At 45.5% G+C, this 13,936-nt stretch overlaps 1 protein-coding gene across 3 annotated transcripts in view; it reads right to left on the bottom strand.

The window, feature by feature from the left end:
• LOC144098528 (MFS-type transporter SLC18B1-like) overlaps positions 1 to 13,936 on the bottom strand; it is a 41,932-nt gene that overhangs the window by 8,880 nt on the left and 19,116 nt on the right. For all 3 annotated transcript variants that reach the window (XM_077631246.1, XM_077631244.1, XM_077631245.1), the window contains exons 3-7: positions 4,921 to 5,016; positions 4,768 to 4,841; positions 3,305 to 3,452; positions 2,566 to 2,634; positions 1,753 to 1,852 (exon numbers count right to left, since the gene is read on the bottom strand). In XM_077631246.1, coding sequence (XP_077487372.1) covers positions 1,753 to 1,852; positions 2,566 to 2,634; positions 3,305 to 3,452; positions 4,768 to 4,841; positions 4,921 to 5,016 — 487 coding nt within the window. The remainder of the gene's footprint in view (positions 1 to 1,752; positions 1,853 to 2,565; positions 2,635 to 3,304; positions 3,453 to 4,767; positions 4,842 to 4,920; positions 5,017 to 13,936) is intronic.

Below are 13,936 nucleotides of genomic sequence, written 5' to 3'. Positions count from 1 at the left end.
ATATAGCCTCTTTAATGTACACACATAGCCTTATGTAGTAAATACCATGCTAAAAAAAGGTGGTCTTATGGCTTATAGGTTGCGTGCTCACCTCGCAATCTGAAGCTCTTTGGTTCCATTCCGGGCACCTTCGCAGCTATATACTATTTATCTTTTCTGTAGGCGTCACTATACTAAGGTCTACTGCTGACGTCATGCGAGACGATTGTGGAGTCACTGGGGGGTCTCCGGACCACTGCTGCTGGTCAACGTCGCCGGGTTTCGTTGCTGATTGAGCCATACAATGCTTTCGCATTAAAATAAAATTGACAGCGTTTACGTGATGCTGTGTAACGCGGGAAACTTAGCGATGGCTTGTTGTCTGTCTGGTGCCACATTTGTCGCGACACTTTCTGTAGAATCAACGTGAGCACGAGATACAGCTGTCGCTGAGCTTCCAGCGATATCCAGGACGGCCTAAACGTGGTAAGTTTTCGTCTACGAAATGTGTGAGCACAGACTGGCAGATGTTATCGTACAGTGCGTGTGCGGATAGCGTCTCGAGCACGTGTTCCTTGCGCTCAACACGCCGCATATACGGGTGTTGTGGCCTTCCGCCTACGGGCAGCATCCGAGAGGCGTTTCAAAGCGTTTATAGGCATCTTATGAACGCACGTCCAATTCGATGACGACCAAGGATGCGCGAGGCACAAGCCGCCTACACAAGGCGGTCACGTGACCGCGGGTGACCGCGTGCTCCACTTGAAAGCAACGAAGTTTGGCTGTGCGCGTAGCTTTGGCTGTCCTTCCAAGAATTACATAGCCATGTCATTACACTGTCATCAAGTGATTACACAGTATAGTAGAGTACAAGTCATTGTTATGACGGCGGACGCGTACTAGGCATTCCTCATCGAACCTCCCACTATATAAGATCTATCGCTGTAAAATGGCAGTAATAGGCGACGAAGCGCCTAGAACATGCACTAGACTACCGCAAGCTTCATATGACTGCCTTGAAAATCGTTACGAATTCTTGTGACGGCAAACAGCATCGGTTTATCGGGCGTTTTTTGAGACTGGTTAACAGACTATCAGTTTGAAGATCTTTCAAGCCTATGACATCCTTGAAACGTGAAAAATGAGCACAAGGCTAAGGTGTTCAAAGGTGAGGTGGTAACAATAAACACGAAGCTCTTCCGAAATAAATGGTACAGCTTTAACGCAGTGAGAAATTTCCCTTGAGAAAGCGACAATGGGCTCTATTCCACAGTGTGGCGAAGAAATCCCAAGGAATGCATTATTAAAATAGTCTCGCCATTTCCGCATCTGTCACAATCGCATCTTTCGAATTTTGCACATAAATATTTCTGCACGCGGCCACTTGCAGTTGTGCAGTACCGTGCTGTATGTTAACGGTACGCTGTGCTTCTTTCCCATAAGACAACAATTCCTAGTTCAATTTCTAGCGATTAGCTCAACTAAGCGGTGCGGACTGCAGCCGAACAGCCGTCCCACTTTCTGTGGTCTCACTGTGGTCCCTGAATAAAGTTGTTCTGACTGACTGATATTTCAACTAGACGTCGATAGCAGTTCAAACACTGTCTTTCGCGCAGAGCGTGTTTATCAATGATCTACATTGTAACCATTTGCTAGCGTGAGTTCGCAACTTTGTACTGGTCATGTAAGAAGTGAGGCGTTCTTTGTGTGAAGTGTTGGGGAAAAAACAGAGTTCCGAGAGGAAGTTTTAGTGAGAAGCATGATGGCACTTACCACTGTACTGATTAAGTTTTGCTCGAAGCTTCATGATTACAGGAAATGACAGCATCGTGATGGCTCCCAAGACGAAAAACGGTAGAGGAAAGGCCCATGCCTGCGACACGAGCAGGAACGTTCATTGTTATCATAGTCTCTCTTTTCGCATGTTTTGTGCATTCATTTCAACAAATAATAATAATAATAATAATTGGTTTTTTGGGAAAGGAAATGGCGCAGTATCTGTCTCATATATCGTAGGACACCTGAACCGCGCCGTATGGGAAGGGATAAGGGAGGGGGTGAAAGAAGAAAGGAAGAAATAGGTGCCGTAGTGGAGGGCTCCGGAATAATTTCGACCACCTGGGGATCTTTAACGTGCACTGACATCGCACAGCACACGGGCGCCTTAGCGTTTTTCCTCCATAAAAACGCAGCCGCCGCGGTCGGGTTCGAACCCGGGAACTCCGGATCAGTAGTCGAGCGCCCTAACCACTGAGCCACCGCGGCGGGTTTCAACAAATCCATGATACACTTTTGAGTGTGAGCAGCTTAGAATAACAGGAGTAACGAATTTAGATTTGATTTGTTTGCTAGGATTAAGACCTTGCAAAGTACGCTGAGCCCAACATGACTAGCGGGCATACGAAATGTTGCATATGAGCGAATAGAGAAATGAACGAATAGCATATTTCAGTGCGTCTGAGATGGTCGCCCGGGAAGTTATACATAGTTTCGGTATGTGACAGACAGTTAGAAAATTTCAGCAGCTTATGAGGAACCAAGCGCTTTCGTACACGGATATCAGTTGTAAAAAAGGAGTACACTCACGTCGATCAAAACACCACCAATAGCCGATCCCACCATGTTGCCAGACCCCCAAAGAAATTCAAGAAAGGCCTGGAAGTAAATAAGAAGCATTTAGATCATCAATCGTGGAATTATGTGACAAAAATATTATTGTGCTGAAGATAGCTGCTGCATATTCTGCTCATCTTGTGGACGCAGTGCAAAGCTAGTTGTATGCATCCTTGCGCTTCTCGAACAGTTTTACATTTTTTCGAGGTTTAACTACTCTTTTTACTTTTTTTCTTCGCATCTATCACAGGCTTATTTACCATTCTCGACCCTACAGGCGAGCTCATTAAATTGTTCACTCTGAAAACACTTCTTCCGTGGCTGCGAAAATGAATAAAATATTCCGGTGATATGTGCCACTCAGTCGACAAACTTATGTTGTGGAATCGGCGCTGGTTGCACTAAAGCTACTGCGTTCCGGGGTAAAGAGCTCCTACACCATGCCTAGCCTCACAGCTGCAGTTGTATCCTCCTGTATTTTCATCTCTTCTTAAATGTGGCACAAAGAATCATTGTTGTGCGTGTCCAAAAAGTCGCTGAGAAGTCCTCTCAGTGTTTCATTTTCTACCATGTCGATGCTCTGCCTTGTTAAATGTAGGTGACAGACAGTATGTCCTGTTCCCGGAACCTCTTATCATGACCTGTAGGTGTACTGGTCATTTTTTCGGGGTGCCTTTGTGAAAGGACGCCTCTGAGGTCAACAGACACTCACGATGATGCCGCCCCTGTGTTTGGGGAAGCGTGTCGTGAAGACGGCAAACATGCTGACGAGGTAGAAGGTGTTGGTGATGCCTCCGAGAACGACGCACGCAATGGAGAGGCCCAGCAGGACGTTGCCTCCGGGAGCCCAGTACAGACAACTGCGCACGTCGTTAAGACGCCACGGGGAGGGCGTTAACGTTCAAGAGCACTCCGCGGCGAAGATACGACAGACGTGCCCTTTTCACGCCGTAAGCACCGTACATGTCGCTCGTAAAGAATACGGGAGAAAACAAATAAGCGTTTTACATCTTTGTGTACATCAGGTGCGACAATGAACGCTGGCTTTTATTCAGTCTGTGCAGTCTCTGTTTTCAAAAACGTAACGTTCTTATTCAGGCACTCTGGCGAATATGCATGCAATAAAAGGCCATGAGGTGTGGCGAGGACAAATTTATTTTAGTCAAATAACTTCTCACCGGCACGGTAAAATGTAAAATTTAGGCATTTGAAAATGATAATTGGTTTTTGGGGAATGGAAATGGCGCAGTATGTCTCACATCTCGGCGGACACCTAAACGGCGCCGTAAGGGAAGGGATAAAAGAGGAACTCTGAGAAGAAAGGAAGAAAGAGGTGCCGTAGTGGAGGGCTCCGGAATAATTCGACCACCTGAGGACCTTTAACGTGCACTAACATCGCACAGTACACGGCTGCGTTTCGCCTCCATCGAAACGCGGCCGCCGCGGTCGGGTCCGAACCCGGGTACGCCGGATCGGTAGCGGAGCGCCCTAACCACTGAGCCACCGCGGCGGGTAGAAGGCATTTCGACACTCTACAGTTTTCCCCTCCTAAAGAGACGCTAGGTTAACATTGCAATGGTAGGCATTTCGACACTGTGCAATTTGTCCCTCCTAAAGAGACGCTAAGTTAACAATGCATGGGTTAAATAGGTATTTGTGCAACTCTTTGTGACATTCGTTGAAAACTAGGAATTTGTTCAAGCGGCGTTTAAATGTTTATAGTTTTAATTCATAGTTTGGAGGGGTTGATATAACTGCATGTATTGTAGAATTACCGCTTATATAAGAAATAGCAGGGGAGGGTAATTAGTTGGTTTTGGGAACGGTGGTTTTGCGGCGGCTGCGTTTTTATGGAGGAAAAACGCTAAGGAGTCCGTGTGCTGTGCGATGTCAATGCACGTTAAAGATCCCAGGTGGTAGAAATTATTCCGGAGCCCTCCACTACGGCACCTCTTTCTTCTTTCACTCCCTCCTTTATTCCTTGCCTTACGGCGCGCTTCAGGTGTCCAACGATATACGAGACAGATACTGCGCCAGTTCCTTCCCCCAAAACCAATTATTATTATTATTATTATTATTATTATTATTATTATTATTATTATTATTATTATTATTATTATTTGGGAAAAGTAATACCGAGATTCCAAAGCCATGTGAGCATGCTGAACTACTCACCCAAAGAGAATAGTGAATATGAAGAAGCCGCCTTGCCCGAACAAGTAGCAGGCTGTTGGCGTGATTCTGTTAATCTGAAATATAACGCTAAATAGGTTTGTTTCGGAAATTACGTCTTCAGGTGTGACGGGATAATTTTCGGCTGAAACTCACCATTTTTTCGGCGGTGACAGATCCTATCAGCATAAATATCTTGAAGAGTGAAAAGACAAATCCATACTTCCACGCTTCTATGCCTCTTGAAGAGGCCTGAAACATAAAATAAACATAAAAGTGAAACCAGAATGTAGTACAAGATTCACAGCGTACCTATATTTGTGAGACAAAAATGAAATGGCGGTTGGAACTTTGATTTAAAGAGCGGCACAATATTCTCATGCTTGCACAGCTGCAGCACATGTAATGGCATAGGAATAGGTTACATTAGATTGCTGCTTTAACGAGTCAGATTTTGCGTAACATAAGCTGTCACAATGAAAGAAGTAATTGGCAACCAGGCACGAAAACAAGCGTAAATTTCGTTACAATTCAGAGGCGAAAAATATAAATCACGTATTATGTACTAGTACAATTACTATAACACCAAGATGTCCAATTTTACTAGTGATGATATAGTGACGTTATGAACAAGATTTTTTGCTGAGCGAACTAAATGATGTTCTAGAGGACAAAAGCGATAGCATTTAGGCACGTAAGGAGTTAGTTGCGTTTAAAGGGACACTGAGGAGAACTCTATCATTTTTTTTTTGTAAGCAAAATCTGATAGTTCGGCATTTCATGGCTTTGTTGCCGCTTGTCCGGGCGCGAAAGATGTATTTATTTCAAAGAAATTTGTATTCGAAGATGAAAAAGTTTTTCCCGCCGCTCTGATTCAAACTCAGGGAACTCTTATGACGCCACGGCAACTCTTATGACGTCTCAGAACGGAGTGACGTGATACGTGACGTAAACGCAGACTCCGTAATTTCTGACAGCAAGCGGTGCGGTGCGCAACCTTCCTTTGCCAGCCTCAGAGATTCGTGGCTTCCATGAAGTAAGTAAAAATCCTCCAAGCTGGCGCCTCTTGTCCTAGGAAGTCATCACGCTTGTACTTGCGAGATTGGCCTGTGGCGGCGACACCTGTATTTTGGTTCTTGCTATTTTCTACATTACAAGAGCATTGTTTTCAGTAAGAGTGGCGTTTTTGTGATCAGGAGCTGCTATTCTATCGATACAAGCCAACTTCAATTTCTCCTCAGTGTCCCTTTAACGAGTAGCAAATTGCAAATATTCCAATAGTTGTTTCATGTCAGCCTTGTTGAAGGTGTGAATTTTCTGAAGGCGTGGTCGAGGCGCTAAAACTAAAAAAGAAATTAAGCTCGAACAATATTTGTTATAAATTAGGAATGTTTCTCAGATCATTTTTAGCGTATTTTGAATAGTAACCATTGCAAAATTACTCGGTTCTTTATTTCCTCCAAGGAGACAAATCTGTGCATAGTACTACTACTTCGTATGACGAGAAGCTTAGTCGAAATCAGATTAACTTTATTCTAATAAATGGATGTTAAGTACAACTACTTCGTGTGACGAGAAGCTTAGTCGAAATCAGATTAACTTTATTCGACTAAAAAGACGTTCACAAAGAAGACAACACTAGACTTATCGCCTTTACTAGGAACGAAGCATCAGAGTGGTAACTTTACTACATCGCTCCTCTTAATGGCTCATAGGGAGTTGCCCCACAGAGACCACGTGACCACTTATGGCAGATTTTTAAGAGTACCAACCCCATTTTTCGCATCCTTTACGATCTGAGCCCACTTACGCCTCATTTTGGATAGCAGAATGTGAACGGGATAGTTTTTGGTTTTTGCTTAGCACGACATAATACGCAGTCGGCGCCATAAACCTCTGGCAAGTCTGCAGAAACAGCAAGACTGGGAAAGAGTTGTGCTGTGGCGACAACAATTTATAGACAGCGCAGACAGAAGGTAAAAAAACAAAAGCAAACTAAACAAGCAGACAACGTAATTGCATTTTTGTAGAGCCTCCCAGAATGCGAATCCTCACCACATCGTAACACTCTCTTACTCTCTTTCCTATATGCGCAGTAGAAGAGATGCATTCGTTATGATAGATGTGGGATCCCTAGCTGACTACACGCCTTGCAGGGCCATTTACTGCCATCACAAGAATTAATTATGATACCACTCGAAGGTTTGAACGCCCTTCTCCACCCAAGCCGCCACGGTGGCTCAGTGGTTATGGCGCTCGGCTGCTGGCTCGAAAGACGCGGGTTCGATCCCAGCCGCGGCGGTTGAATTTCGATGGCGGCGAATTTCTAGAGGCCCGTGTACTGTGCGATGTTAGTGCACGTTAAAGAATCCCAGGTGGTCGAAATTCCCGCAGCTCTCCACCACAGCGTCGCTCATAGCCCGAGTTGCCTTGGGACGTTAAACCCGCATAAACTATAAACCTTTCTTTAGCCAAGGTCTAACCTCCACCCCAATAACTACGTCTAGCACCCTCATTTCTTTTAGAATAAATGCTAGAAGCTACGCAAGCGCATGCCATTCTGTCTTCAAACTCTTTGAATGTGCAATTAGGCTTCCGTGAGAGACTGCGAACGGATTATTAGTAAAAACAGAGCGAAAAGGCCAGGTGTCCATGTAACTATGTGTTGACACAGTGCATTATCCGATAGGATTCACAAAATCAAGGATAAAATGCAGAAACGCCCTTCTCCGTAAGTGTGATGCGTTGTATGAAATTAATGACTTCCTGTGAATTACTCACCAACCTCCATGAAACCAGGGATCATGACCCAGCTTTGAAAGAGCTTCTTTATAACAGGTCATCGTGAGATGAAGAAAGCGTTGGGGCAGCATTATTACGCAGACACGCTTGAACGAGTTACTACAAATAATTTTTTTTTCAAAGTTATTTGCGCAACGACTTGTAAAATCTATCAAGATCACAAAAACCTGGGTAAAAGGCGAAACAACACCAAGCGCAAAAATCTTAAACATTCAGAGAAGCGAAAACATTAAAGCTATCGAAGCCGTTGTTTGCGCCTGCAAGTCATCTTAAGGTTGTGCCGTTGTTTTCACAATAGCAATAAATGGCCACTGTGGCAAGGAACAAGAAGCCGTATTAGAAGAGGTCCTTATTTTTTATGGACGGCTGTTGTGTATGCACACATCCTTATTACGGCTGCATGTGCTCTGAACTACCTAGCCATGCGCTTTGAGCGCGTAAGCCCTCTACTTGACTGGCTTGGCGGTAAAGGAATATTGTCGGAGCGCGCACACTACCGGCTTCGAGACCGTACAGCGGCACAAACGATTTATAACATGATGACCCCCTCCTCGACTCTCAACAAGGAGTCCGATGTGTGTGTGTGTGTGTGGGGGGGGGGGGGGGGGGGGGTCATTGGTAGCCGCTCGGGCAAGCGCACGCGTTTACAGCCCACATATAATAGCGCCGATAAGACAAGCAGGAACACTTGCATCAAACAACGATAGCAGCGGAATCGCGGCCTTACATCTCGCCGAGGTTGTGACACATGTACCCAGTCTGTTGGAATGTCAGATAACGAAATAAAAACAAAAGATACCACCGGTGACCACGAAAGCTCAGTGACGTAGGCTGGATTGCCCTGCTTCCGAGAAGAGCCACCTTTCAGCAGAAGCCCAGAATGACTGGGCTTAGCGATGGACCCGGATGTGTCGACTACTCTTCCCGGCATCTGCACACGTACCACAGCTTCCTGTGCTACGGGCTTATTACAGTAGGCCTCATGATAACCAGAAGAGAGACGTGGAAAAAACTGTTCTAGCAAGAGTTCTGCTTGAGCTAGTTGGTGCAGTGACATATCTAAAGGAATAAAACGGCACAAGGAAACAAGGAAGAGAACACGCAGTAGACAAGACGGGTGCACTTATATATAGAACAAGAGATTGCTTCGGGCATCAGAGGGATGTTTGCCACGCTAATATCAATTATATTACCTTTATGCGCATAGGCATGTCCTAACCTATTCCGTCGCATTTTAATCAGGGGTGGTCGTTAGCAATACTAAAAAGAACTTTTTGGACTCGAAGAATGTCCTCATTCCTGAATTAAAGCAACCAAATGTGAAAGCCATGGTTACACGCCGAATAGATGCATTGCACACGAAACCGGAAGGTTAATTTCTAATCAGTAAATTCGCAACTGTTGTCAACTTGACTAAATTTTTATAAAAACTGATTGTATAGTGTTACTAATGTCGCTTCAGCAAATGCGATGTTTAAGTAAGAAGAGCTTGCCGAGGCGATAAAGAAAATCACATCTTAGAGAGTCTCGTCGACGTGAACTTTCGATCATTATTAATTTCATTTGCATCTCAAACAACAAGGCGGCTAGGCTCAGACATAAGCGTGAACTAGAATTAGAAAAAAAGAAGTTCGAATTAGAGCAACACAGTGTTCGGAATGACAATTTACCACATCTTAGCTTAGGCCACAGACACAAGCGCACTTGTGTTGCGTATTTATTGTCATGCGGTGGATAAATAGACCGCCAGTTAAGGTGCAGACAAATACTAAAGCCTTGTAATCGTGAGCTGGTTTGCGAAGTTCTATTTCAACAGTTTCATATCTAATGGTGACACGAATAGTGCATAAACAAGATCTGTGCATTTTGCTTGTCTCTTGCGTGTAGGTCCGGGCATCTGATGTAACACTTCATTTTTTTTTTCATTTGAATGCACCGCGAGAACTGTGCGAGTCTGGCTGGGGGGGGGGGGGGGGGGGGGGGGGGGCGTTGGCTTCTGCGAAGCGTCAAGGCTTCTTACTTCAGCCGACACTGAGCGCGCCTTCTATGACGACATCAACACGCTCGTGGAGCTCACTAATGTCTGGTGTGGCAAAAGCTGAGACGACTATGAGGTCATTATCTCACTGAATGAGAGACGCGAAAGCAAGGGGCGTTCCTCACTATCAAGATTGCCTCGCCGTTGCGACATGCGTACGCACGAGCGGCGCCAAGCTGCTTGCATGGGCTGTATGCAGATTAGGCGGAATGTGCGACATCGCGCAAAAGAATCGTCTGCGTAGATTGATTGAGATCAGCGGGATATGCCTTTGTCCTGCAGTGCGTCTAGTTCTTGTTGTTGCCTCCGGAGCAATGGCTAGTCAGGATGCTTCTGTTGCTGCTACTGTGATGAAGAAGACGACATACTTTATTGTAGTGATTTCCATTTGTGTTCTGTTTATAATTCGACTAGAAAAAAAACATTATTTGAAGGCACGCTTGATGGATTAGCCCTTGTACGCGGTACTTGTTCGTTTTTCATTATCAGAGAAGTAAAAAGGTGTGCGGAACCTTATGCCTATTCAAGAGCCTTCAGATACACCCTAAACGGTGCCAAAAAAATTAGCTGCGGTTTAAGAAAACGAAAGTTGTGATGTATCGGGCAAGTAGACGCGTCTTGGCGTCTGTACCGTTGAGTGCGTTGTGTACACTGAATAGGCAGCGCGCCCACCCTGGCAGGTGGCAGTTAAATTAATGGTTCATGGCGAGAGGTTTGTCGCCCAATGACCGCTGGGGCCTATTCTACCGCCCTCTACTGGCGAATTGAAAGGTCGAGGGGCAAAGGCCAAGTGGTGCGACACCATGAGGAACCACATATGGTAAGGCCTATAGTCACACTTGACCTGTAGCTCACTTGAAGGTCAACCGGCTATGCACGGCGAAATCGGCTTTACGTAGCGTAGTGTAGCTTTCGCTTCAAAAACATTTGGCTCACAAAGTGCGCTGCAATAGCTTGTATCCTTGCGGCGCTCGCTGTCTTGTTTGGATCTGCTTGCGCCAACTTTCTTAAACAGTTAACGTTTTAGCCAGAGGCGGTGGAAAAAGTGAAGTACTTGTGTAGTTTTCTCTTGGTAAGGATAGTTTTCCCGCAGTTTTGTAAAGGTAGCTCAAGGATTACTTAAATCATAACCCATTCGCTGAGACGTTGTCTTTTTTTTCTAATTTCTGGGAAATTATCTTCTACCTAGACGATTAAACAACTTACTTTCCACCCTAATCAACATCACGATTCTAAAGAAAAAACATCAAAGCGAATACATTCCGCTCTGACGGACTGAGTTATGTAATTGCGGGGGTTGATGCAAAAAAAAGTAAATGGTGAAATCAGGAAGACAAAGTTTTTCCCTGCCTGCGGACCTGTTTAGCCGACTTTAGCGACAAGTTTAGTAGACCGCCTTACTTTAGCCAAACATGCAAAACAAACGTCCCAGCTTTAATGAGACCAAAATATAGGAAACGAAGAGCTTGGGACTCTCATAAGTTAGACTATCAACCAATGTTTTCTTTTCGAATACAGACTAGCGCAAAATTGTCAGAAGAGATGCTTTCCTGCGTTGAGAGGTGGTTTGGAGCCAAAACCTCTTATCCTTGCGGCAAAACTTAAAAAAAATAATTTTTTCCTTTGTAGACTTAACAATAAACATAGAGGTCTGCGGTTCGTGGGCCCCGCAAGTACAGCGCTACTACGAAAATCAGAGCATCATGTATGTAAGCCCGTACGATTACGAATTAAAAATAAAAGCTTAAAGGACAGCTTTAGGAGCTCTTAGAGGTCACCACATTCTAATGAAAGTCATTAGAATGAAGCTGATTTCGTTGTCGCTCTTTCTTACCTTTTTTTTACTTTGTTCCCCTCCCCACGTGTAGAGTAGCCTACTGGGCATCGCCTGGTTAACCTCCCTGCCTTTCCGTTCTTCTGCTCTTATCTCTCTATATCTCATAGAGCTGGTTTCCCTCTCGTTCCTAATTCCTTCCACTAAGCGTGGCAGCCACGCGACATTTTATTTCGGCGCAAATAGGTTTCAAAGTTTACTGTTTCGATGGTCTCAGTTAGGATTATATCTAAGGATAACACTGAATTTTCGAAGTCACAAACGTTCCTGGCAGGCTAATACCTGGTTCTTGTTTCCCTAACAAAAAATGCTGATGGCCTAGCTCTGTTAGGCCAGGATATGCGCAGCGAAAGCGCGGAGACTTGTGCATCGGCAGAGCGCATTCACTAGGTGAGCCTTTATTCATGCTTATAGCTTGAGCCGTCGTGGCGGAGTGGCAGCGTCTCCGCCTCAAACGCCAAAGGCCCTGGTTGGTTCGATTCCGAGCCTCGGCACAGGTTTTTTTTTATTCAGTGAATATGCGGGGGGTTTCAGTGGCTCCATTATATGCCGCCACCGAATACGTTGGTTAGCGGTTAAGCGCAGGCTCTGTTAAGGCGCGTTTATACTCTGGTGTAACGCGCGCGCTGCACGGCGACGTCACGTCGGCCAAAGCGAGACCCTTTATACTCCAACTGCGCTTGACCGCCGACGCGTTCAGCGGCTTCGGCGCACTCTGACCGCACTGGCGGAGGCTTGGAGCACATCTCTATTTCGCGCCGAGTGCGCCAGCCGCCGCCGGCTCGGCCAGACCGGTTCGGCTCCGCGGCGAGGCGCGCGTTGTGACGTCATGTGCCTCCTCTGAGCACCGCAACGGCGTAATCGCAAGTTCGCGGCCGGTAAAGCTTTTGCTTTAAAAATTTTGAGGCTCACATTAGGTCCTCTCAGTCATTTTATGGAATCACTCATCGTTAGTTGCTACTTAAGCCATTCAACGCCGCCGCGATGGCTAAGTGGTTATGGTGCTCGGCTACTGATCCGAAACACGCCAGTTCGATCCCGGCCGCGGCGGTCGAATTTCGATGGAGGCGAAATTCTAGAGGCCAATGTGCTGTGCGATGTCGGTGCACGTTAAGCAACTCCAGGTGGTCAAACTTCAAGAGCCCTTCAAACTACGGCGTTTCTCATAGCCTGAGTCGCTTTAGGACATTAAGCCCTCATGAACCATAAAACAAACTTCAGCCATTAAACGCTCGTAAGAGTGCTTTTCTGGGAGTGCTTGTGACGTCATTGATGTGGCACGCGAAGCCTGGCGACATACTGAGTTTCCGTTTCGGCATGCTCTTTTAAACTAGTTCTAGTTATTCTGAAAAGCGGTATCGGTACGTTGGGGCGAACAGAGGGGAGAAGGGTGATGTGACCATAAACTGAAATATTACCGAAAAACTCACGAAGTTTTGCTTTAATGATTGGTTTGCCCTAGTGCAACAACTATATACCGTAATCACGCTCGACTAAATATTAACGTGATGAAGCCTTTTCCCGAAAATCGAGAACGTACTACATGCTGGGCCGGAGGTTTCAACGATGCTTTCCGAGTTGCGCTGAGGACGCTGACGTTCCAACGCTGTTTCTGCAGACGGTAAGTTTCCGCTTAGCCGGGTTGCTACATCGTTTGCAGCAGTACACGAGGAGGGGATAGAGAGAAGGAAAGGGAAATGCGGTAGAGGTGCGAATGCATGCAGCCACGCGATATGCGGCGTTTTCCTGCTGAAGGCATCGTCAATGAGTCGCTGTGGCACTTCAGAATGTTCGGGAAGCATGACCAAATTGTCATGTCATTAAACACGTCAAAAGGTAGCTGTAAAGGTGGCTTTGCTATAACACAGTGCCCTTGTATACACATGGCTTGTGATGAAAATGTGGGCAGTAAACGCGTGAACGGGTCACTCCTGTTTTATATGTTTGCGCATATGTGTGTGCCGGAAAAAACAAGTGCTGAATGTAAACTTTATCATTAATACCAGTAGTGCTCAACGCAGATGTCCGAAAATGTTGCAAAATACTGATAGCCAAATTAGGCTAGCGCTTGTTTTCATCAGAGTAGTGCTTAACCGCTAAAAGAATGTGGAAATACAAGCCAAAGAGCCGTAAAACATCTACGGGAGAAATTTTTCGAGGTTGCCTGACACATAGTGTAAGAACTACATACACTTTTTTTTTCCTTGAGCTAAGAGCAGAGACGAGGAAGAAAAAAGAAATACAGACACAGTGTTCTTCCAGCCGTTTTGTTCACCGTTAACCCGCGCCCGAATTTCTGCAATCCCGATTGGCGACACCGCGCATACACGATTTATTGCGTCCGCAAGTATTCAAATCCCTTCCCTCATAAAACGATGGAAGGAGTAGGCATGCATTTGCCTCCTAAGCTACAAGCTACTTCTGCTTCGACAGTTCCTCGAGTTAACTTACCAGCATTTCTTCAAACAGCACAACGATTATAGAATACAGGTAGACAG

This window comes from Amblyomma americanum, chromosome 7 (assembly GCF_052857255.1).
Source record: "Amblyomma americanum isolate KBUSLIRL-KWMA chromosome 7, ASM5285725v1, whole genome shotgun sequence".
Taxonomy (NCBI): Eukaryota; Metazoa; Arthropoda; class Arachnida; order Ixodida; family Ixodidae; genus Amblyomma; species Amblyomma americanum.
This window is presented reverse-complemented; position numbering and strand designations above follow the sequence as displayed.